This window comes from Macrobrachium rosenbergii, chromosome 17 (assembly GCF_040412425.1).
Source record: "Macrobrachium rosenbergii isolate ZJJX-2024 chromosome 17, ASM4041242v1, whole genome shotgun sequence".
In the NCBI taxonomy this organism is placed as follows: domain Eukaryota; kingdom Metazoa; phylum Arthropoda; class Malacostraca; order Decapoda; family Palaemonidae; genus Macrobrachium; species Macrobrachium rosenbergii.
In genome coordinates, this window is record NC_089757.1 from 28,459,571 (window position 1) to 28,485,764 (window position 26,194).

General features: G+C 36.7%; 1 protein-coding gene across 5 annotated transcripts in view; it reads right to left on the reverse strand.

Moving 5' to 3' along the window:
* The window catches only part of LOC136847823 (inactive phospholipase C-like protein 2), a 607,840-nt gene that overhangs the window by 25,039 nt on the left and 556,607 nt on the right, over positions 1-26,194 (reverse strand). For all 5 annotated transcript variants that reach the window (XM_067119761.1, XM_067119760.1, XM_067119762.1 and 2 more), the window contains exons 9-12: positions 16,426-16,543; positions 13,704-13,875; positions 4,758-4,932; positions 397-576 (exon numbers count right to left, since the gene is read on the reverse strand). In XM_067119761.1, coding sequence (XP_066975862.1) covers positions 397-576; positions 4,758-4,932; positions 13,704-13,875; positions 16,426-16,543 — 645 coding nt within the window. The remainder of the gene's footprint in view (positions 1-396; positions 577-4,757; positions 4,933-13,703; positions 13,876-16,425; positions 16,544-26,194) is intronic.

The following is a 26,194-nucleotide window of genomic DNA, read 5'->3' on the forward strand; positions in this document are numbered from 1 at the left end:
GGTGAAGATGAGCCGATATCGATTCTAAAATACAGAACCTGAATTCGACAGGCATGTGTACAGCAGAGTCTGTATCAACTTCCATCTCGCTTGATAGCTGGGTGGTGAAAGTCGACTGTTTATCACTGTTTCTAAACAAAGGGGACAGGTTCGAATCCTGTCCGGGACAGAACCCCTTATCAATTGTGATTTCCTCTGGGTGTAAGATACTAAACGATATTTGTGGCTTTGGATATATGTATGAATGTGTGTATATATGTATATGTGTGTATATGTATGTATATATATATATATATATATATATATATATATATATATATATATACATACATATACTATATATATATGTGTTCTTGTGTCACTATATACAAGTGTCTGCCATATAAAAATTCTTACCCATCTGACAACCCGAATTCCAGAAGTCCTGTGGGTTGTAATTGGAAGAATCGACTCTGGAAGAATTCGGGTACACCCTCGTCAGGAACCTCTTGTTGTGGTTGACCAGGTCTTCGGGGCATGCGTGGGTCAGCTTCGCCGCGCACGACTCGCTCAGACTGCACATTTCGTTTTTATCTTCTGTAAATGGAAAGGAAAATACGATGTAACGAATAATAATAATAATAATAATAATAATAATAATAATAATAATAATAATAATAATAATAATACTTTCTTTGTCTGTCTTACGAACAATGATATTCTAGCTTTCACCCACATTTCTAAGCTTGTTGATATCCCCTTTCTTTAAAAAATAAATAGTTATTGTATTTGTTTGAATTTGTTTATATTATATTTTTATGCTGTTTTTACCACTTCCCATATCATGCTTATTGCGTCTTTGTCACAATACACAATAGGTAGCTTCAATATGTAAACACGAAATTCAAATTAAAGGAAACAAATAACAAATTAAAGTTTTATTACAGGTCGGCAAAAAATACTTCTCTTCCAATTAAAAGAATGATGCTGTTATTGCAAAATATTCCAAATGTGTTACAGGGATATACAGAAGAAAGTTAACCAAACTAAGGCCACCTCTTTAAAACCCGCAGAAGTGGTTCTCAAATTTGCCAAGCTATTGTTTGACAGAAAAAAAATGTGTTTCTTGTTGCGTGCTTAAAATTTTACCTACTTCTACCAGATCTTGAGTTTTTCAATAAACTGCTTTTTCATAAATCCCTGATTTACAGATAAAATACCAAAGGATTCATTAATGCAATGATGCAATAAACATGTTAAAGGAGGTGGACACAATGACACAATAAACATGTTAAAGGAGGTGGACAAAATGATACAGTAAACATGTTAAAGGAGGTGGACACAATGACACAATAAACATGTTAAATGAGGTGGACAAAATGATACAGTAAACATGTTAAAGGAGGTGGACACAATGACACAATAAACATGTTAAATGAGGTGGACAAAATGATACAGTAAACATGTTAAAGGAGGTGGACACAATGACACAATACACATGTTAAATGAGGTGGACAAAATGATACAGTAAACATGTTAAAGGAGGTGGACACAATGATACAATGAACATGTTAAAGGAAGTGGACAAACACTACACACGAATTTATATGAAGTCAAACAAACGCAATTTCTAATTTCTAAAAACAAGAGCTTGGCATAAGCAAAGACTGCCAATAATAAAAACATCGACTCTGGTAATAAATGAAAATTTGTCGGTTTTCTTGGTTGAACTCTATTTTTGTTTATATGAATTGCTTTACATTAAAGTATGATGGGAATATATATATAAAAAAAAGCACTCAGGAAACGCATTCCTTCGCCAACCGCAAAACAAGAGAGTCAAGTTTCGCTTCCAGATCCATTTCAAAATCAAATTAGTCAGAAAAAAAAACTGTTGATATCAATAAATGAGAGATACGGATAAACGCATAACCTACGTACACGACCCCATTCACACGAGACTCGAGGGGTGCGACTGGCAACCAAGAAAATCGGCAGGCAACGACGACAACCACTGCCGAACAAAATCCGATATTGGCAAGAAATTTTATTGGGAGATTCGTTGCCGATCGGTTGTGCGACACGTAGCAAACATGTCGGATTTCCATTAATTAAAAAACGTACAAGATAACCGACTAACTCTGTGTCATACAATACTCTTTGTTAATTGTCATGCTCTTAAAAAAAGGGACAGTGGTTTAAATGAACCAAAAAGCGAAAACAATCGCCGCTTCACTTTTAACATTTGCAGCGTTCATCGGGTACACGGCAAGCATCCATCCCTGGAAACATTCGTCATCTCTTCAGTTTCAAGATCACGTGATATCTGACATTTTGCGAGAAAGCTCTCTCATCCAGTGAAAGAAAAACCGTTGTCATACATATTTTTAATTCTTCTCTTGTTTCAACCTGAGCCGAGCAAGGTTTGCCTTCACGGCGAATGTTATTTATAATCAATCACGGATCTTGAAGCAGCAAGGGAAAACACGAGCGGCGAAAATATTTTTCTTTGCGAGGCGCAATGACGAACGAAACACAAGACCCGACAGTTATAATCTAATCCCGGGAGTCCGAAAGCGGCAAATGCGATTAGCGTAACAGCGTTAAGACGCGTAATGACATAAGGACAGGGGCAACGGGTATCTCTCTTTGCAAATTCGCTTTAGCCACACTTCACGTCCGATTCAGTTTTGTCAAACGAAAGGGCGGTTCAATCGCTCAGTATTTTTTTCTTCTCTTTTTCTGTTTTGTATCCGAGGAATTGACGTGAATTAATTCTGATACTGCTAACAATTAAGGAAGAGTATGAATGAAATGTTGACACACATATGGCGTATGCATTCTTAGTCTTTCTTTCTGCCTTTTATCATTATCAAGAATTAACGTAACTCAACCAGTCAGCTGCATCAGTATCTAAAATTTCATCATATAAGATATGAAGGCGGCGGCAATGCCTTAACTTTCTCTTGTACATTCTTTAACTCCTTTTTTTTTTTCCTAAAACAACGCTGATTAGCAGTAAAAGGACGCTTTAGCTTTTTAAACTTTTTCCATCGTATTTGTAAATGGTTGGTGTTGGAACTTTGATTCGCTCTCTCTCCCTCTCCCTCTCCCTCCCTCTCTCTCTCTCTCTCTCTCTCTCTCTCTCTCTCTCTCTCTCTCTCTCTCTCTCTCTCTCTCTCTCGCGCGCCGTTGCTTCTCGTTCTCGCATCGTATATCAGGCCTCTCGCCTCTTTTAAGTTTTGGAATCTTAAAATGTTTCCTTTCAACTTTGTCAACTAGACATCAACAAGGATTAAAACGATTAAACAAGAGTTCCTTCGATAACCTCGACTATTTACTACAATGGTAACTAATATTATTACTGTTATACTAATCAAATAAAATTAACCTTAGTAATATCAGTATGTCAAGCACTTTCTATGTACTTGTTATGAATAGTTTCAATGTAGTGCTAGTTTTAGTTTGACACAGTATACTCGTATGTAATTTCTATATAACAGTTACCTGTACATGCGCACACGCGCGTGAACGTACCACAAGCGATACGCACACATTGTGTAATATATATATATATATATATATATATATATATATATATATATATATATATATATATATATATATATATATATATATACATATACTGTATATATGTTTATAGATATTTATACAATATATATTATATACTATACACACACATATATATTCTACATATATAAATATATATGTATAATATTCTATTTTCAGACTTTAATCTTAAAGGTAGAGGTCAAGTTCTAAAATCTGATGTTTTAGTGAAAATTATGCTGTTGAACAGTGGACTGTACACGAGAAAATTGGGGTTTTTAACCTTCGAAATATCACTTAGTTGCTCTTACTGGTATCAGTAAGAAACCGTTAATTTATAAAACAATCACAATGAATATTACAGAAAACATTTGACGCTTATACAAGGATAAGCAGAATGCACTAGGAGCTTGTCTTTAACAAGGCAAAAGCAAATATACGATCTCCATTTGGATAACGATTTGCATTAAAATCTAAAGGGACAAGGAAAAGTTACTTCTTTTGCCCTAAACCTAATCGAGAAAATTTCCATTAAATTACTTTTTAAAATCACTCTTTGTATATCTGGCTGGCAATGTGATAGAAACACACATAACCAAACATATACGAGTCTCACGTGATTATAAAAACGACTTTGTTGGCGAAGGTAAAATAACATGTTCGAAATGTAATCAGATAATGGTGATGAATATATTTTTATAAATGAGCATGAATTATTTCCATAAAAATATTCAGCATTTATTTGAACTACAGTTAAATTCCCAGGAAGAAGGAAAAAAAAAGGGGCAAACTGAGTCCAGTACTTAGCATTATTGAGGAGAGAGAGAGTGAGAGAGAGAGAGAGAGAGAGAGAGATGCAGTACCAAGAATAGTTGAGAGGGAGGGAGAGAGAGCACCCAGTATTCCAGTATTACTGATTACCAAGAAGAGAGAGAGACCAAGAATAGGTACCAGAATAGTTGAGAGAGAGATGCAGTACCAAGTATAGCTGAGAGGGAGAGAGAGAGAGGGCAATACCAAGAACAGCTGAGAGAGAGAGAGAGAGAGAGAGAGAGAGAGATGCAGTACCAAGAATAGTTGAGAGAGAGAGACAGAGAGAGATGCAGTACCAAGTATAGCTGAGAGGGAGAGAGAGAGAGGGCAATACCAAGAACAGCTGAAAGAGAGAGAGAGAGAGAGAGAGAGAGAGAGAGATGAAACACACTCACGTTTAGTTTTGGCTGTGGGGAAATCGGTGAACCTGGTTCTGTTTAGCGAGATGAGGGAGGAGAGCTCCTTGCAGAGCTTCATCTTCTTCGGGTTGTTATTCCGTTTGGTCTCGCCTCCTTCGTCCTCTTCGGAGACCTCGCCCTCCTCCATGTCATCAGTGGGCAGCTTCTTGCCCTGGGACGAAAGGGAGAGCAGGGAATAAAAGATGATCACTGATTAAAAAAAGCAATTTGGAGTAGGGAGGTAAGAGAGGGTCATGATACCTAAGGAAAAAGTATGGTTATAACTCTTGGCATGTCACTTGAGTATTTGCTGAACTTATGGGCAGCAAATATATATATACATACTATACAATATTATATATTATATATATATATATATATATATATATATATATATATATATATATATATATTATATATATATATATATATATATATATATATATATATATATATATATATATATATATAATATATATATATATATACACACACACATACAGCACCCATTATAATCACCCATATCAATAAATCATGAACGTAATCTCTCCCAAGAAATCTTCCACAGCAGCACATAAAATTTTTTCTTTATTTATTGCATCGTTAACCTTAACCTTTCCGATATTCTTGCACTAACTGAGTATTCTTAGCTTAAGGATTGTCGATCGATCGATCGATCGATCGAGAGAGATTCTAAATATCTGTGAAAGAATATCGAATCTGCTTTCCTCCTTCCACTATATGCTTCCTCATGTGTACCACTGATCAATAAGATATGCGTAAGAGTTTCTTTTAGACTTCTGTCGACACCCATATCCAACGTATAGCTCCAGTCCCAGATCATACTCGTAGTTCAAGATGAATCCCCTAACTGAATCTGGTTCTAGTCCCATTAATCTATTTGCATCTAGTTCTAGTGCTAAAATCTAACTGTCTTAATTATGAATTCGTGACGATAAAGTAACGTCGTAGACATCTATTCTCAATAAACGAAGTGACCTTTGGGTGACTGCGGTGGTATCTAGTATTTAGCTAAATATCATCATCACAGCTACGGCGACGTCCCCTCGGAATGTCTCTTTTGCTGTTTAAGTGTACCTCACAATAAAGATAAGAGAAGATAATGATATATACCTATTTTCCCTTATAAAAAGAGAGCTATACACCGTTTTAGTTTTCTGTAAAAGAAAACCACTGAGACGGCTATTTGTCTGTCCGTCCGCACTTTTTCTGTCTGCCCTCACATCTTACAACATACTAAGGCTAGATGGCAGCATATTGGTATGTTGATCATCCACTCTCCAATCATCAAACATACCAAATTCCAGCCCCCTAACCTCAGTAGTTTTTATTTTACTTAAGATTAAAGTTAGCCATGCTTGTGCGTCTGGCAACGGTACAGGACAGGCCACCGCCGTGGCTGGGAGTTTCATGGACCGCTGCTCATACAGCATGTATACCGAGACCACCGAAAGATAGATCTATTTTCGGTGGCCTTGATTATACGGTGTACAGAAAACTCGATTGAGCCGAAGTTTCTTTATAATTACGCCCAGAGGACAGCAAAATCAACGTTTTTATCTTACCCGGGCGTGAAAAGGTGAAAAAACAAGAAAGCATGGCAGAGAAAAGGGCAGGGTCAAACCAGGAAGGAAATGAGAGACTTGCCCTCTGGAAGAAAGGAGATCGTATGAGAAAAAAGACGCAGAACCAAGGATTGAGTGTCAAATCTTGCCGGTAGGTGGACCGGGCCCTAGGGGCGCTTGAGAAGAATGACCCTCCTTTACCCTAATGACACAGTGACCGAAAGACCATCTTCACAAAGAGATAACCAAACCACCTTGGGGGTAAGGTAAAGAAGACCTGGAATAAGTACGAGGAACATGCAGGATTGCTGACCAGAAGAATAACGGTTGATTCAGTTCAACAGAGAAAGGAAAAAGAAGGAACGCATCTATATATATATATATATATATATATATATATATATATATATATATATATATATATATATATATATATATATATATATATATATATATATATATATATATATATATATATATATATATAACATTCAGCGAAAAGAAAAAAAAACTGCTGACACCGAAAGAAAACATTTAATGTTCCAATCGTCTTTTTGTTAACAATCTAAAATCAAATCAGAAACGACGAAATATTGAGGAATTCAGAAAACTACGAAAGCTCAGTACCTACATAAAATAGTAAAGGAACTTTTTAGAAGGCGGCAAAGAGACAGATACGAGTTCAGGAAAAAATACAGTATTTTTGTCTCACATCTTAGGAGGAAAAGAAATAGCAAAACACAGAAAAACAAGATAGTTTTCGGTCACCTTTGACTCTCCAAATACTTTGAAGTAGACCCTAGAAGTAGCGACAAGGCATATATAGGTAAAATGTAAAGTATAACATCAGCCCTAGGCAGGCTGCCACTCGCTTTTATAATATATGCATTTTCACCTTCATGCATATAACATGAGGCAAAGATAGGTCAAAACAGAAGGGAGAGAAATCTCTTTTCAGCGCCCCTTTTTCCACTTTATTTATGTCCCTTCCTCTTTTCATTCATTCGTGCTCTCATTGATTCAACACCATATCTCTCTCTCTCTCTCTCTCTATACACACATACATGTATATATATATGTGTGTGTGTATGTGTGTGCGTGTCTGTGTAACATTAAGCAGTTTCCCCAGAGGAAAACACAACGGTCTCTGCCACATTCTAGTTTAACTGCTATTATGTGGATAAACCCGCGGTGCAGAAAACTTCCATAACATACGTTATTTCAAACATCTACACAAAATGCTCATTAGCAGCGCTTCGGATATCCTAAACGCATTGAGCCACTCACCTCTATTTTGCAAGCTCTCTCACGCTTCCATGATAGTAAGGCGCTTTCTTTCTAATGCCCATCGCATATATTTCATAATTAATAGGGACACCCTACTGCGCATAACCATAGTGGGGATATGACGAATGTAAATAATGATAGGATTGGATTGACTGATGTATATATTTTTCCTGGCGTCACTTCAGCAAAGGCTCTGGACCTCTACACAAATCGTGAACACATACTTCTCGTTAGCTAAAATAGAGTCCATACGATATATATCCTTTCCCTTCTAAGTTATTTACCTCTTCATGAAAGAGCGCTAGTAAAACTTAACTATGGAACCGAATCTTGGAGATTCTGGTAATAAATACTAAGAGAGAGAGAGAGAGAGAGAGAGAGAGAGAGAGAGAGAGAGAGAAGAGAAGCGGTTCGGGATACCGTAAAGTTTGTACCCTTCCAACGAAACATTCTTTTCATGGCCTTTTCTTGCCCTCAGCCTCTCTTCGAAGCTTGTGAGTCGAGTGTCTTAGTGAAGCAGAACGCCATTTGTCTTGGAAATCTTGATGATATTATTCTCGTAAGAGAGAACCGTTTCTTCGAACAGGGAAGGTTCCAGAGCTACCGCACATTAGGCCACTCACTCGCCTTCCCCTTGCATGGAGTCTAGCACATCCTGTATATAAAATTTTTGCCTTTCTATTCCTATGTCTATGTCGTTCCATCCAATCCAGAAATTTCTCCGTGCCACCCTCCTCAGTGTCATCAAAGTTCTGGAATCATGACCCACTTTCACAAACAAGTCTTCCTCCATTCTCCCCGTGTGACCCAGCTCTCTCAAAGAGTCCTGATTGACCTCTTAACCTGGTTACCAAATCGTCATATCTCTACTGCACATTTCACACTCTTTCTTTCTTACTCCATATGTAAGCACCAAATAAGTACTAAGTACTTAAGTACTTACTTAGAAAGTACTTAGTAAGTACTAAGCAAGCAGTTCACTGAAACAGAGCCCACCTATTTTCTTTCATTGGCATTCGACATAATCGCGTACCTTCTGCATCTTTATCCGCAGCTCAATTTCATCCATCTTTCCCTATAAGTTTATTAAACTTACTTGACTTAATTTTCCCTAAAAAAATAAAAAAATAATAATTCTGAGCCCATCCTTACCATCTGAAATTGAAGTATACTTTTTCACATTTACTTAGCCAGATAATGATCAGATATCACGCCACCTACCCCTCTTTTCACCATTCCACATGCTAGCGAGCGCACGCACAAACGCACACACACACACAAACGCAGATACGGGAGTGAGGTTGTCAGGCCTATTACACAATCCACAGTGGTTGCGACCTGTCAAAGTTAACTAAGAACTAAATAATTATTTCACTGATTAGGTTAAAAGGGATGTTAGTTTAAGCGTTTCATATCGAAAATTATAAAAGTTCTGGAACTACTTGAGATATCTGACGGGAAATGTCACAGTTCAATTCCTTGAAAAGTTTGGAACCTTTGCTGACAAAGATAAGTGATCCTGTCTCTCGGAAATCTTGATAACGTAAAAGCATTGGGCAATTCATTCCCGAAAAGTTGGACAAACAAAGTCTAGATGAGTTAGACGTGCGTATTTGGGTGCCATACGAATTTTAATTATATGTTTGCGAGTTCCAGCATCATATTTATGTATACGGATGTATCCAATTTTCATATCAGCTTGAGCAAGAGGCTCATTACTTATAATGATTTGTATATGAATTAGAGAAAATTTTTCCAATAAATCCGGAAAACACACTCATAAGTGAGTGCGAAAACATTGTCTTTTGTGAATTCCACGACTCTCATGCCGAGGGAAACAGTAAGGCCATGCTTATACGACTTCTGACAGTTGTGCACACAAGTTTGCGTGCGCTCGAATGGCATACTTGAAGGAGTTCGAACATATTCCTTAGTAATCAAGCATCAAGTTGATATGAGTTTGAATAACGTTTATTGTATACGAATTCTCCACAACACGTTTCTATGATTACAATAACGTTTCCATGGTTTGAAAAAGGAGTTTATCAAAAAACAAAGAACTGTTCTAAGCAGATAGAAAATTAACCCTAACCAGTAACATCTCTTAGTGTGATTGTTTACGACTCATGTATTACTCTTGTCAGGAGATTTCACAAGTATCTATGAGCATTTAGGAACCTGACTAATTTAAGTGTTATCGAAGACATACGGCAACCTTTTCAAACCCCAATGTGATTATATATTCACATACATACGCACACCTGCAAGTAGTTATACATTCGTATACAAACTGGCATCGCTTTCACAGCATTTTGATAAATGGTAAATAAATTCATTAATCCTCGGGAGTCTCCGAGTTCCTTTTCCCGACGAGATTAATAACTGTCCTGGAGTACATGACAGTTAATTCTCTCCGAGAAAGACAAAGTTGAGTCTTGCAGAGTCAGATATATCACGTCTGGGAGAGTTACGAACCTGACCATCTGACAATTCTGCTTTTGAGAAGAAGGGGGGGGAGAGGACGTGTTCCACAACTAACATGAAGAATAAAGTTAAGATTTGTGGCAAGAAAATCAGAACACTAAAATATGGAACCTCTCCCTTCCTCAAAGGACCGGGCTAGATTTGGGCAACTTTTTCAAAGGACTGGGCTAGATTTGGGCAACTTTTTCAAAGGACTGGGCTAGATTTGGGTAACTTTTTCAAAGGACTGGGCTGGATTTGGACAACTTTTTTAAAGGACTGGGCTAGATTTGGGTAACATTTTTAATGGACTGGGCTAGATTTGGGCAACTTTTTCAAAGGACTGGGCTAGATTTGGCCAACTTTTTCAAAGGACTGGGCTAGATTTTGGCAACTTTTTCAAAGGACTGGATTAGATTTGGCCAACTTTTTCAAAGGACTGGACTAGATTTGGCCAACTTTTTCAAAGGACTGGGCTAGATTTGGCCAACTTTTTCAAAGGACTGGGCTAGATTTGGCCAACTTTTTCAAAGGACTGGACTAAACTTGGGTAACTTAACCCGTTTCTGTCTCTGAATCATTAAATCGTGACTTGGACGAACTGCATAGACTAGCGTAAACCATAAATACGTCATATCGAATCATAAAGGAAACATTTCGTCATTTGCCAACCTTTAAAATCTTTATGTTTTTCCCCAACTAGGAAATGAGACAGTCTTTACTTCTGACAGATCTGAACTATAAACGACAAGGTTGTTATTACGGATTATGTGAAACCGATCAGAAACAATTTTTCCTCGAACTTTTCGTTCTTTAATATTAAAGATGAATCTTTAGTAGAGAGAGAGAGAGAGAGAGAGAGAGAGAGAGAGAGAGAGAGAGAGAGAGAGAGAGAGAGAAGAACCCAATCCCATAAGGGGGAGCATTCACAAACGAAAACTTCTGACGATTTCGGATGTCGAAGCCATCAATGGGGAAGAAGGGCGCAAGAGAATGAAATACGGGAAGGTATAAAAAGGCCCTAAAAATGGAGATTCGTAAGATAGGGTCGTTGTGCCTCATCGTGGAGAACGTGAGGAGGACATCAATTCTCATGAATTCTCGCTCTTTGATGGAGATCGCTGAATGATCAGCTCCAAATGGGGCATAGTGGGGAAATGAAGCAACGTTGTGGTTTGTGTGGTGCTGAGATGGTGAAAGATAATCATGATAAAATCCATTATGGTTTGAGATGGAAGATGGGTAGGCCCTCGGAAGATTCCAGGTACACCACTGTGGCTCTTAAACCTCCATTTCTATATTTGACGCTGCTTTACAGTGTTTTCTTTAAATCTTCAGCTGAAAACCCTTATGGACAGAGTCAACAGACTATAAACCCAAGGCGATAAATAAACAAATATGGGGTGATAGAAAATAAAACTGGTATTTGCCCCTGGCTTAATCATTTGGAGATCAGAAGATTCCACAGCTGCACTAGGTAAACTATCACACATTTCAGTTGTAGCACGATAAAACTCCTAGCAACCCGGGTAGTATTAAGGCTGATACTTAAAAAAAAAAAAAACTCTATAGTGTTTGCAGTAACAGGTAGCCTAGTGTTGCGAGCAAAATCAGCTAGATCAGGTGAAGAATAGTGCAGCGGATGTTTGCTGTGCAACAAGTCAACAACATTAATAAAATAATTTCGTCCCAATTTTCTCAAAGGGATAATAACCCATTTCCTTTCATGGAAAGTGAGCTTTCCTCTTCTATAATAATACAATAACTGGTAAAACGGTAATGCCAGGCTTCAATGCATACAGCAGTTTTAACATGGTCGCCAATCCCTGATTTACATATGTATTGGTTTGAGGTTATCAAGTATATCGGTTTCTCTTCCATGAACATGCCACTTGTAAAATACATGGTAGTTTTCTTGCGATGTTGCAAAGCAGAAATTGTTTTTAGCTCATACATATTTTCCAATATGGTCATGTCGGGTGAAAATGACGTCTGTCTACATACACAGATTAGGTCAGTGGTTCTTAAACTTTTTTGCCTTGCGCCCCCCTCTGCATTATGTATAGATCCCACGCCCACCTACCCCTGAAATTTTTGCCAACTATAAACTATAAACAATGATAGATTTTTGTTTCATTGCTGTTAATTTTTTTTATAAGTATGCATTGTACTATATTTCAATGGAATAAACAATGTTCAAAGTAAAAAAAATTATAAGCTTCTGCGAGTCCCCCAGTTTAAAGAATCACTGTAGTACCAACAGAGCGTGATATATAAATAGAAGTTGATTTTCTACTTGATCTGCCTCGTTTTACCTACATACCAAAATTTACTGAAATCCGACCACCAGTCTGAACATTTACAACCTTTACAAATTCTGAGTCGTGACCAAGTCAACTTGGTGACCACTTTCTAAAGAACATGCAAACTGAAATCAAATAAACAGCTTTCATTTGCCCATTATATGAAGATTTGTGCAAGATATGACGAATTTTCAATTAGCTGTTCTACAGATCTTTTAAGTTTTTTTCAGCGTTATTACATTCTACAGATCTTTTAAGTTTTTTTCAGCAATATTCCATTCTAGAGATCTTTTAAGTTTTTTTTTCAGCAATCTTCCATTCTGCACATCTTTTAGGGTTTTTTTTCCAGCAACATTCCATTCTACAGATCTTTTAGTTTCTTTTTTCAGCAATATTCCATATGGGCGCCGTGTAACTTGATTCTGACGTCGTTCTACATGAGTGACGTCAGATGGTACCCAGAGCTATCCCTGCAAAACGTCATAGGTCTGCGGCTACATACTCACAAGATTCACGTGCCCAGGCCCCGTGGCCTGTGTGAGAGTTGATTTTTTACTTGATCCACGTAGCCTCATTATCAGTACCCTACATATCAAATTTGAATAAAATTGGAATGATAGCCACAAACCTATAAAAAACTAGTTAACAGATTTTGAGTCACGTGGCTAATACAGTAAACATGGGCGCCACAGCCTAATCTGCCTAAAGATCGACAACAAGTTAACACTAACATTTACCAGCATGCAAGAATAATAGACCAATATTCCACTAACTACCCTGGAGAAGAAGAGCAATTTAGGTTTTTGGCAAAATCCAATATTGCCGAGTTTCATCAAAATTTCGTGGAACTGTTTTTCCTCTACATCATGGCCACGTTTCATAAGCATTGGGACTGTCCTCCACTGGCTGTCGGCCTAAGAAACAGGAGATCAGCGCCTGCCCTATGAGCCTACAGAGGCCCAGGAGGACTTTAACAACATATGCTACAATATCAGTCAATAAAAAATAATATTTTAATTCTCAGCTTAATACCAAGCCGGGGTCGCTGTTTGCTAATGAACCTTCTTTCAATGGTTCATTTCAGAATTCGTTTTGGCAAAGCTTTTATGGACAGATGCCCTTCCTGATTCAGTCCCTTCATAATGATCGGTGTTAGGCAAGTTTAAAAAGCTTAATCGCTGTTAAGAATATCATTGCAAAAGAATAATAAAATAATGATAATCATAATAATAAACCACGGACAAGTAACATACCTCCCAGAATCCCTAATAAGAAAGATAACAATTTACAAGACGACATCTTACCTTGATTAAGATTTTGTATTTGAGATCTTGCGGACTGAGGTCAGTGACTGACCTCTCAGCCTCCGGCGGGTGGATGTAGAGGTAAGTTCCTAAAAGAGACCTAAGCATCTTCGCCATTTGTCGCTGCTGCCGGATGGAACAATGGTTCTCTAGATGCACTATCACAGGGTACCTGTAACAGAGAATGAGGGTAAGAAAGGTTACGTAATGTGTATATACTGAAACGTGTGAGGTTGTAAACACACACACACACATACTGTATATAACATCTATATATGTATAAATCTATATTTACATATATATTTATATATACTGTATGTGTGTAATTACATAAACCCGAAGAGAGAGAGAGAGAGAGAGAGAGAGAGAGAGAGAGAGAGAGAGAGAGAGAGAGAGAGAGAGAACGATCGCGTAGACGTCACTCGCACAGCCCGTGAACCGTACGAGACATGTCAGAAACATGTCTCGTCTCCGCAGCAGGGTGACCCAGCGAGTTATTTCGGCGTGTTCCGGAGAGACAGAGAGAGAGAGAGGGAGAGTATTGACTCAAAGGGGGAAAAATGAAACGATGAGAATTTTAAAGAGAGAAAATGTTAAGGAAATAAGAACCACCTGATTTCTTCCTTCCAAAACCTCATGGCTGTAAGACCTTGAAAGCATTTTGGGTCTCGTGTTCCGTTCTTTTCAAATTGCAGTGGACTTTATTTCTCTAAAACTTTTTATTGAGGAGAGTTTTCCTCTTCTTCTTCTTTGTTTTGTCGTGGAAATTTTCCACTGCACTGCTATTTTCATCCTCAAAGGAATGGATGTGTGAAATTTGGGCTAAATTGTCCGGAGCTAGGCCACGGGGGAATAAAAATTGTTTTATCTATCCATTCTATTTACTCTTTTTTTTTATGTTTTTTTTTATTTTTTACAAATTTTTTGTTGTAATCTTTGCAAACTTCTCAGATGTCAAGTTAACTTAGTGCTGGATTTTAACTTTTACACACCTCAGATCTAAAATGAACTTGAACAATTTTGAAAACTGGTATCCACCAATCAATTATTCCGCTGCTAACGTCTGCTAAATTCTTTGAATTATTATATAATTCAATAAAAGTTTCTTTTTAGATATTACTCTCTGGGAATTCGAATATATGAAATAAATTACCTCGATGACAGTCTAAATTATTAAATGAAATTCTTCTCTAGAGAATGTACTCCAAGGCAATGCGTCAAAAATAACACACGGATGCATACGGGGCATGCGCACATCGATGTTTATACAATCTTGCATAAACAAAGGCGCCACACAAATAAACTGATGGTCAGGCGAGGAATAATGTAAAAACTTTAAAACAAGATTGAAAAAGTCTAGATGATTGTTGGGTCTTATATATATATATATATATATATATATATATATATATATATATATATATATATATATATATATATATATATATATATATATATATATATTATTTTGAAAAAGTAAAATAAAATAAAAAATTGGGAATTTAATTCCCCTTACCTTTCATTCTATACAAAGTACAAACTCAAAGACGACAACGCATACGTATTCCTGCATGCCCAACGAGGCTACGCATGCATTATTAATCGAGTTCGAACGCCTAAGGCTTCCATAGAACAAGCACCTCGAGTCCTACAGTAGAGTCAGTGAAAGCTCCTATTTATTTTACCTCACCAAAGGAGAAGCGTTCGCTGCGATCATCCCCTGAACTTTATTTACATTTCACCCAATTCCCCAACCGCGGCGTTGTTTAACGAACCGCGCTTAAGGACGATATGGCAAGATATTCACCTCAGCAAGCAGCTCCGAATAACAGGAAGTGCTACTATTACTACTACTACTACTACTACTGCTACTATTACTACTACTACTACTACAAGGATCCTGTAAATCGCTACGACTACTACTAAAAGGATTGTGTAAATTGCTGTGACTGGTGATTAATGTTCTGCATAACAGTAGGCGCTATTACTATAATTACCACTGCTGCTACTACGACTATTACTATGATTCTTGGAGACAGCAGATGTTACTATTACTGCTGGAAAAACTGGCAATACTTTAATTTTTTGTTCGTATCAACTAAAAGATAATTGTTATATGAAACTCTAATGTGTTTGTTTAATATTCTTAGCAGCCCATGCTGGTATAGACCAGCTTAATCTAATACCTACCAATAAACTAAAGTCACGGGTGTATAATGGAGGTATGAACTTATAGATTCAAACGGAACTGCAAGGAAGTACAAATATATCAAAAGAAATCAGCTTCTACCATACTTTTACTGCTGCACTGCCCTCTATTACTGCGGTAGTTGGAAACGTGTCCTTTCAACAGCCTCGGATTTCTTAAACTGAATAACATTAAAACACCGATCGTTGTACCAAACAAATCGTCTATTTTGATCTGTAAATCAATAAATAAATAAATATGCCAACAAAATTTAAAGCTTTTGTCAGCGGTTACAGCTACGAATGATATGACTTCACTGAACATTTTTGAAATGAACATCTACAGCTGAGCCGGAGATAAATCTAAGAGGAAATGCAGCAAGGGGCCCGTAGCCCACTCAAACAGTAAGGCAGACAACGTATGACAACGAGTGCTTATAATCTTTCTTGCGCACAAAAAAATCTATGGATTTGGGGAATAGGCGTTTGCCTGTCATATTGTAAATCAGTACAATGATATAGTAATCCTACTTACGCAGAGAAATCGAAGGAATAGCTGGCTATAGCATCGACGACCTCCCTGAAGGTTATTTTGCTGGTGAGGGTATTTCCGTGGTACACCACTGGCTCATCCTGACCGTCCCATACGTCCACTGAGGAAGGAAAAATTCAGCAATGACCATCTGTCATAAATAAGGAATTATTTTGAAGTTATCGACCCTACGTTAAACTATCACAGAATAATGAGCAAGAAGATGCTGAGCACAATAAAATACTGGATATATTAGGTACCACAGATGCAAAATTACTTGAACAGTGACGTCATTTTTGACGGACAAGTACATAAAAATAAAAGAAAAGCGAATGAAATACGAATATAAGAATATTAGAAAGGGATATCAGTATTTATAAATGAGGATGGCATTTTAAAAGGAAAAACAAGCGTAGCTTTTGATGCAATGGACCAAAAATTCATGAAATAGATTGACTTCAAAACAAGAATTTAAATAACATATGAATATAGTAAGTGTTGGGAACATACATTTTTTTGTAGTATTGTATTATATCACGTCTATATATATATATATATATATATATATATATATATGTATGTATATGTATATATATATATATATATATATATATATATATATATATATATATATATATATATAGAGAGAGAGAGAGAGAGAGAGAGAGAGAGAGAGAGAGAGTAAATAAATGCACTTTACTATCTATTAACACACAAAGCACCAACAAGTAAGGCATAAATCTACTGACTATTCACGTGAATGAAATAGTTTGAATAGACTTTATGAAACACGACGAGACAAGTGTTTTTATACGAAGCAACTTTCAAAAGGCGTCTTGAAATAACTTTTCCGTCGCACGTCAAAGTATTCCGAAAAAAAGGTCGCTTTCAACGCTGAAAGCAAATGTGATGAGAAAAATATTGATCGTTCGCAAGCACAAACACAAATAGAAAACGCAAGCACGACCGTCATGTCCCGGTTGCTCGGAGGTAAATGTTGGTTAAAAAATAAAGTAGCATTTTTATTTATAAATGGCAGTTGCGACTGATAATAGAAAAACTATATTCACTGCATGCAATATTTGACAGGGAAATTTTCGTGGCAAGTGACAAAAACTGATGGTGGAAGCATATGTAAAAATGGAAAGTTACAATTGTCCTGAACTGCAATCATGTCCACTCTAATACACTCGTAAACATACATGCATGCATGCACATACATACATAAACTAACTAACAACCACACACACATATTATATATATATATATATATATATATATATATATATATATATATATATATATATATCATATAAATATAACTGAATTTTAATGGAGAAAGTGAGAAAATACGACAGCAGAAATTGACAGAGGAGGAAGTGTGGAGGTCTAAACCAAGAGGAGGTGTGCTGAGCGAGGAGTGTCTGCTACGAGACACTCTTCTTGTGAGAAAAAGTTCGGTTTAAGTCTTGGAAAGTAAATGGAAGAAGGTGTCTGTGGCTTACATGGACCCTGGAAAAGCTTATGATGGAAGTGATTGTGACTCGCCGAGGGGGGTGTTGAGGACGTGTGGTGTAAAAGATGTCGCCAGCAATTAAAACTTTTTATGATAAAAGCAAGAGGTGTGTTGCTGGAGTTCGCAGACAAGAGAGTGAATGGTTTCTTATATAAAATCATTCCGAGAAAAAAAGGGTGTGTCATGTCACCCTTGGCTGTTCAGTGATTTTTATAGATGGAGTGAGGAGAGCAATCATAGTCAGGACATTACATGCAGGCGCTAAACTGTGGGATAAATAACTGAGTCAGAAATGGAGTGTAGAATGGCCGATGTTTGCAAATGGTGCAGTTCTGATTGGCATTCTGAAGAGAAACTGCAGAAATTAGTGGAAGACTTGGAAATGATTGCAAAAGCAAAAAGCGGAAAGATAACGTGAGAAAAATTAAGATTTTGAGGATAAATGAAGGCCAAGGTGACACGAGGAATGTTAATATATCGATAACGTAAGAATTGAAGCAGTTGATTTGTACAGATCTTTTTGAATAACAGTACCAGATGACAGCAGGATGAGAGAAGAGGCGGGTCACAGAATAGATGACGAAAGAGTGGTAGTAGGTTGTGAGCAAAAGATATGAAGAGAACTGAAGTGTCAAAGAAACCAGGGTTGGAATGCTTGAAGGAAATGTTGATCCAACTCTCCTCTACGGAAATGAAGTGTGGCAGTTGACTGCAAATAAAAAAAAAAAGAGTTGCAGTAATGGAAGAGAATTCTTGCCTAGCAAATGTGGCGTGAGAAATGAAACAGTGATACACATGGGGATAAATAGGCAAGAGGATGGACTAGATTGTTTTGGAATGGTTCGCCATATGGAAAAAAAAGAAGTAAACAGACTGGTGAACAGAGTACAGCTGTACATAATTTGAAAGTGTTATGGGGAAGGATGAAAGGAAGATCAAGAAATAGGTGAGCAGATATCATGAAATTCTGAAAAGCAAGGGCCTTAATATTCAGGAAGTATAAGAGTATGTGCAAATAATGATGAATGATGCAGTGCGTGTGAAGGGGCTTTGGCACACAGCCGAATAGCTTTCTGTGGGCGTGAATAAAGGGCCAATGCCATGGAGGTTTTTTCAAAGTTAGTATAAAATTCAATGACTCTTACTGCGTGCTGATGTAACTGATCTGATTTTATGAAATTTAGGATGTCAAGCTAAGCACTAGGGCACTTTCGGCCATTCAGGGAGTTGGAATGGTTGACCGCAAGAAAGAGATCCAAAAATAAAGATGTAGTACAAAGATCTAATGTAAACCTGGAAGAAAAACCACACAGATGCACGAGAAGTAAAGGTTAGGAGCGCTGAACAGCAAGAATGAAGAAAGGGAGCGAGAATGGAAGTAAAGTAAAAGGCTAAAAGGTGGGTGCAGTTAGGGGGACGAAGTGACAGTGCAAACACCCTTGAGTAATGCCTACAGTGCCCCACGGGAAGTGGAATGACGGCGCTACCCTGCTACGGAGTGCTGATGCAATGATAGGTCTTTCTTAGAAAAAGAAACCGAGCTAAACTTGATTCTACTTTCCATTTTCTTTATTACAATCATTAACAAGTCTGTAGCAATGGCAGAATTTCTCGGCAAACTTTAATACTGTATACGACATCTTCGAAGTTACCTTTATGTACTGCGTTGGCACTGCATTCTGTCTCTGAGCATTACAGAAACGGCGGTTCAGAAATAAGTAGAATTCCAGTTTCTAATCTCAGAATGAGCATTTACATACACAGTTTACAAATGCAGACCCTAAACTTCTATGTCAGCTTAGTATTTGTTTACGAAAGTGTGAAAAAAGTTGAAAAGAGCGTATATGTGAGTATATATTTTTATATATATATATATGTATATATAATATATAATATAAAACATACACACACACATTTATAAACTACTGGTCGCTTTTTTACCAGATACATATAAAATTGTAATAACCACAATGCCCTCTACACACACACACACACACACACACACATATATATATATATATATATATATATATATATATATATATATATATATATATATATATATATATATATAATATATATATATATATATATATATATTTCTCAAAAGAAATACGCTTCTACTGCACATTCGAAGTAGATTGCTTGTTTGACTTTCTAATATTCCATGAATAACCTCTTTCCCGTAATATAAAAAATATATCAAACTTTGAAGAAGATTCATCTTTCCCTTTGAAGCCTAGCAAAGGTTCTTCAAAATCCTATTCCTGACATGTAATCACGTTTTCCTGTTCCAAAAATTGGGGCTCGGTGAGTTCCGAACGAAATTCTTATTTATATCTAAGTTTCTTTAAAAGAAAGACGACTGCCTACTTTACTCGTCTTCTTTAATTAAATTCCTTTATTCTTTCGTCCATTACAGCAAGATTTCTGGTTTATTTCGCCTAGAATCATACCAGACTTTAAAATTTATAAAATATTCTAGCGACAAAATGTCATACTTACGAGGTCTGAACGTCCACAGAGCCCTGAGTCTTCCCGGAAGCTATTTATGAATCATATTAAATAAGTATCTTTTATGATTTCATATTAAATATTTTGAATTCTCGTGAAGTATCTGTAATACTGAAAGGACAATAGTATCTCGTAACGTAAAATGATACGTGGAAATCAAACCTTCAATTTTGATACATACCGAATTCTGGTAAATACATACACACACACGCACACATATATACACATACATACACACGTACACATATATGTATATATCTATATATACATACATCTATATGTGTATATATATATATGTATATATACATAAAATACATCTTCGTAAAATATTCGTAAAATATCTAATTTCATCAAACTTGCTCGAATTAATAAAATCACAGACATGAACTCGAAAAGTATTACGATAAAAATATTTCGACAAAATAGCCTAAAGAAGCCCAGGACAACACGTCAAGGTGGATAATAAAGATGATTATATTAAGAAGACGGTAAAAAAAAAAAGAGACGGAAGAAATACCCATTAACACTCGATCCAAAGCAACATTTCAAACGAAAGTTGTAAAGTCTGACGATGAAAATATAGGATAAAAGGCCTACAAGATAAAATATCTCCCACATCTAGCACTTTGGTCAATAATTTACTAAAATGGCCTTGTTGCTGCCCCAGTGACTGGCGTGAGATGAAAAGTTCGTCATAAATCTATGGGGGGCGGGGGGCGGGGGAAGGTGAGGAGGGTTTGATCCCATTTAGGCTTCGGGAAGGAGAGACTGTAAAACGAAAACTTATTACTGGCTCCCAAGGCCTATCGTAGCAAAAAAAGTTATTGACAGCCATTCCGGAGGAAATTTGTTCCTCTCCGTATAATACATATGTACAGTATGTGTGTGTGTGTGTACTTTCTCTCTCCACAAACTAACAAACAAACACACATATATATAAAATATATGTATGTATATATTCATGTATGCATGCATGTATGTATGTATGTCTTCTTTCCTCCGTATGTTCTGAGATGAGGTTGCTAGCCTAACGTCCTGCTGCTCACATGTTCATTGGGCTTCTGTACCGGAAGCGTCTGGGTTTTCTTGGTGGTGCCTATCTAACTAATGATCACACCCAACGAACAAATATTGAACGGTCAAACATATAAAATCTAAACAATTTCATAAAAAAGGCTCAAACTATTTCTTTATCGGTAAAGAAATTGGCTATTAGTTTCCGTTTAGGACTCTACACTCTTAAATGTAATTCCGGCATGTTAATGGCCTTTATTTGGCTGTTCCATATGTAATAACACGGCGAAATGCTAATACAGTAACGTAAAACACACAATGTATATATTACACATTTAATATGAGCATATGAACATACAGTAAATAATTGTATATATATATGTGTGTGTGCGTGTGTGTGTGTGTGTGTGTGTGTGTGTGTGTGTGTGTGTGTGTAGTTAGTACGGATATAAAATTATTCGCGTCTCAAGTGACACAGGAAAAAGGGGAGTATGAAAACAGGACTTTTTCATTTCATCATATACTTCACTGAGACTTTTTTGTTGAGCTTCTTTGCACCCAACGACCGTTTCCGCTCCAGTTCAGATCTCTCAGCTTGACTTCCGTATCTCCTTATGAAAATAGTTCCAAACATTTTCGTCAATTACAATGTCTGTGAATGGTTAACGAAGGTATTTCTTCAGCCATTCCATCAGGTCTTACCATTTCCAAGAACGCCAGTTCGAGCTAAAAAAAAAAAAAAAAAAAAAACCCTCTTGGAGAAGGGGGTTTGGTCATCGTGTGTGGGATCTTAGAAAGGAGTCCCCCTACGCCTTAAACTGGGTCCAACCTCATGAGAATGAGGCATTTACTGGAGGGTTCATGTTTCAGCCTTATTTAAAAAAAAAAAGGCTACTGGAACAAGCAGCAAACCTTGCTTGTCTGGTGTAAGTCATCCAGAACCTCAATGAGGTCTGGAAGCTACTGCAGCAAGGAAAATAGGTCTAAGAAGTTTTATATTTCCAGGATCGGTGACTAGGACTGAAAATAACTCGCAGGTTTAGAATGCTGACGAGGTAGACGGCCACTGTTGTGTCAGAGAGGAAAACAGTAACTTGAATGGTATTGAAAACTTTTCAATTGCTCACAAAAGATGATCTGAATGAAGCCAAATAAAAAAAATCATTCTTTATACGAAAGCAGTGAAGGTCTTCATCGTAGTTATTTAAAGGAAAAAAGAAACACGAAACCCTTGCAAAAGAAGAAAAGACAGGACTCTGGACCCTTCATCTCCAGGTCAAAGAGGAAAATACTATCACTCAAGAACAGAAGGCAAGAAGGAGCTCTCATCAACAACTTGCTTGCAACCATTAGGCCGCTATCCCAAGCCCCCCCAAACCTTTTCCTTCCCTCCCCACACGTTTTTCAGTCGATGCCAACAGAGGGCGAGGCAATGCAGACGTACCCTGAGGGATTTTAGGATGGGCCATGCACTGTGCTTTTAAGGGATCCTATTAGAGGGTCCTTCATGGTTCTATTTTAGATTTATATCCTCTGCATTATTTCTTTCTCCGTACCCGGGTGACAAGGACAAGCCGGCTTGTCGGAATTAATATTTCAAGATTTCACATAGCCAAAGCCTGAGATCAGGGAGAGCTCTCTCTCTCTCTCTCTCTCTCTCTCTCTCTCTCTCTCTCTCTCTCTCTCTCTCTTATTCTTTCCCTATCACTTCCAGAAATTTTCATAGTCGAAGATGACAGTTTTCTCTATTCCTCAATAAGGATATAATCTACCTGGTCCTGCGAAAAATATTTCAGTAAAGAGAAATTGTGCTTATTCCCATTTTTAAACGAAAATGCTTTGTGGATGTCTGTTCCGGGGAATTATCGGTTATAGAAAATAACCCATCAATCGCATTTCAATCAATCAATCAATCAATGTACTTATTTATGTATCTATCTATCTTTCTATGTAAACTATGCGCAAAAGTATTTTAATTTAGAAAATTAAGTTCCATTATATTTCAATTTCATTTGCAGCCTCTCTCTTCACTTCACTTTTAATACGAATCTTCTCCGTCTCCCTTTCTTTGTCTAATTTTCATAAAGCAATTTGTTATAATAATTCAAACTCTCCCTCACATTTCTATTTGAACATGATTCCCTCTCTCCCTCTTCCGCTGTCTCATTTAAAGTAAGTAATTTCGTACTGAAGCTGAAATAATACATTTCCATTACTATATTGAGCTATCTCCTCATTTAGGTAAAACTGTAATGTCAAATTCCACGTACTTTGATGAGTGTAAAAATAAAATGGAAATAGTCATCAGTCTTTTGTGTGAAAGCTCTATGGCCCTAAATACGAATGTTCTGACTATATGCACATTGAAATAATATGTCAAATCAGGGGGGAGAGAGAGAGAGAGAGAGAGAGAGAGAGAGAGAGAGAGAGAGAGAGAGAGAGAGAGAGAGAGAGAGACGTGGTGTATATGTAATGCTAAAATTTTAAGAGGAACTTTAATATCTGAGTTACGAAAAATACAGCAACTGAATATATATAAACATATATAATATAATGTATAATATAACTATATATAATAATAATAATAATAATAATAATAATAATAATAATAATAATAATAATAATAATAATAATAAGGGAAAGAACAACTCCATGACTAAACGACGCAGAGGACAAGAGGGCAATAAACTCTTAAAAAGGTTAGCTCCTATTCCCTACTTATGTAAACTGAGGATGCTTTATTGACGTCTTTACCCTTTTAGGGGAACATAGAGAGAGAGAGAGAGAGAGAGAGAGAGAGAGAGAGAGAGAGAGAAAAGATTTCTTTTAAATGTAACGAGTTGATAAAAGAAAAAAAATAGGAACGTGAGATGAAAACATTATAGAAAACTGAAAAAATTGAATGAATAATGAAATATACTGAAAGTAAGATACATCCCAAAATAAAATGAGGTATCACACTGAAAGAAACGAAAAGTAAAGAGAAAATAATATAAGAATGTTGAAGAAAATTAAATATAACGTAACAATGTTAATAGGCGAAATTCAAGGTATATTACGGAAGAGGAAACAGGAAACAAAATAAAATCGACATACTGATGAAAATGTGCAAAGAAAACTATGATAAAAATATGGGATTACGAAACTCATAAGAACTGAAAAGACAAGAGATAAAAGACAGTTATGAAGCTCACCGAAGGATAATTTCCCTTGAAATGTTATTGTTCATGTTGGATTTCCGCAGTGTTTGAAAAGGCTTTGGTAATAATTTAACTGAGGTGGCTGTGGAAATAATCCTGGATTTTCAAAGTGCTTGAAATGGCTTTGGTAATAATTCAACCGAAGAGGCTTTGGAAATAATCCCATCATAATTTCACCGAATCTCGGTGGCATGTCAGTTCTCAAGTTACCACGCAAAACGTTACTGTGAGGAGCAGAGTTACTACTCTGGTAAAAGCGACAATGCTTTTCATGAACAGACTTCATCTCAAGTAGTATTTTTACAAGTATCAATAGCACGTCTGTGTTGATAATGTTAAGACCAATATTATTTGGCTTTATCACATGAGTTACTCAAATACGTCTGTTTCAAGTAAATTTTACTTATGGTGAATTATTTATTATCAGGAAATGTGTACGTGTGTGTGTTCTAGAAAGCGTTGAATTCCAGCAAAATAATAGTAGTATCATATAAATAATTCAACAAGCCCATACGTAAACCCACGCATAAAAAAAAACACAGTTATCAAAATTACCAAGTAATTAAGAAGTCTCGTCTATATGTGTGATTAATTCATACGCGGGAAAACAAACCCTATGCATTCGTCTATAGAATTTTCCCAAGAAGTATTGTTTCATATTTGACAGTAGCTATAGATCTGCGCTCCGCTGAATAGCTGAACTCTTACAACAACGTGCAAAAAGAAACCACAAATGCAGCTGGGAAAAGCAGATCCGGAACTCAGAAGCCTTCGGGAAAAAGAAGAGACACGTGAGCGAACGTCATGCCTAAAAAGCGAACATGAAACCGAAGTTCACGAGGATAAAAGGAAGAAGAAATAGCTGGGGGGGAGGGGGAAGGGGGAGCGGGAGCAGGTTGTCTTGGGTGTGTGTAAATGCAAGACGGATGAAAGAAAAGATGGGCGACAGCAAGAGTGATGACATAAAAGAGTAATGATGAGGAGGCCGTCAAACGGCTTCGATTCGCTTGAAGGAATCAACATTGACGCCATCGAAAATTGGCTGCCAATATTAAGGGAAAATGAATGATCCTATAAAAAACAAGTTCGTCTTGAAAAATGACTGTATGCAAATGACACAGAGAGAGAGAGAGAGAGAGAGAGAGAGAGAGAGAGAGAGAGAGAGAGAGGCAAATAACTGAAAACTTTCATTCCGATCATATGCCGTATCGAAAATGTCTACATTTCAATCGAACTCAACAAGTTTTCTTGTTTGTCCACGAGATTTAAAAAAAAAACATGCGTTCTTATCTTTACAAAATAGAGATGACAAAATTCCTCCCTCACTCTAAAAAGTATACGAGACTGAATGACGTAATTAAAAAATAAACACGCACCCTTTTTCATAGCAACAACCAAAAATACGTGGGCATCTGAATAACGTAATGCAACGGAGTAAATTAATTTCCACCTCATTAAAAACGGGAGTAAAAAAGATTTTTAATTGAATTTGTCTGGGTACTGTATTAACTTTTATTCCATCTACTCT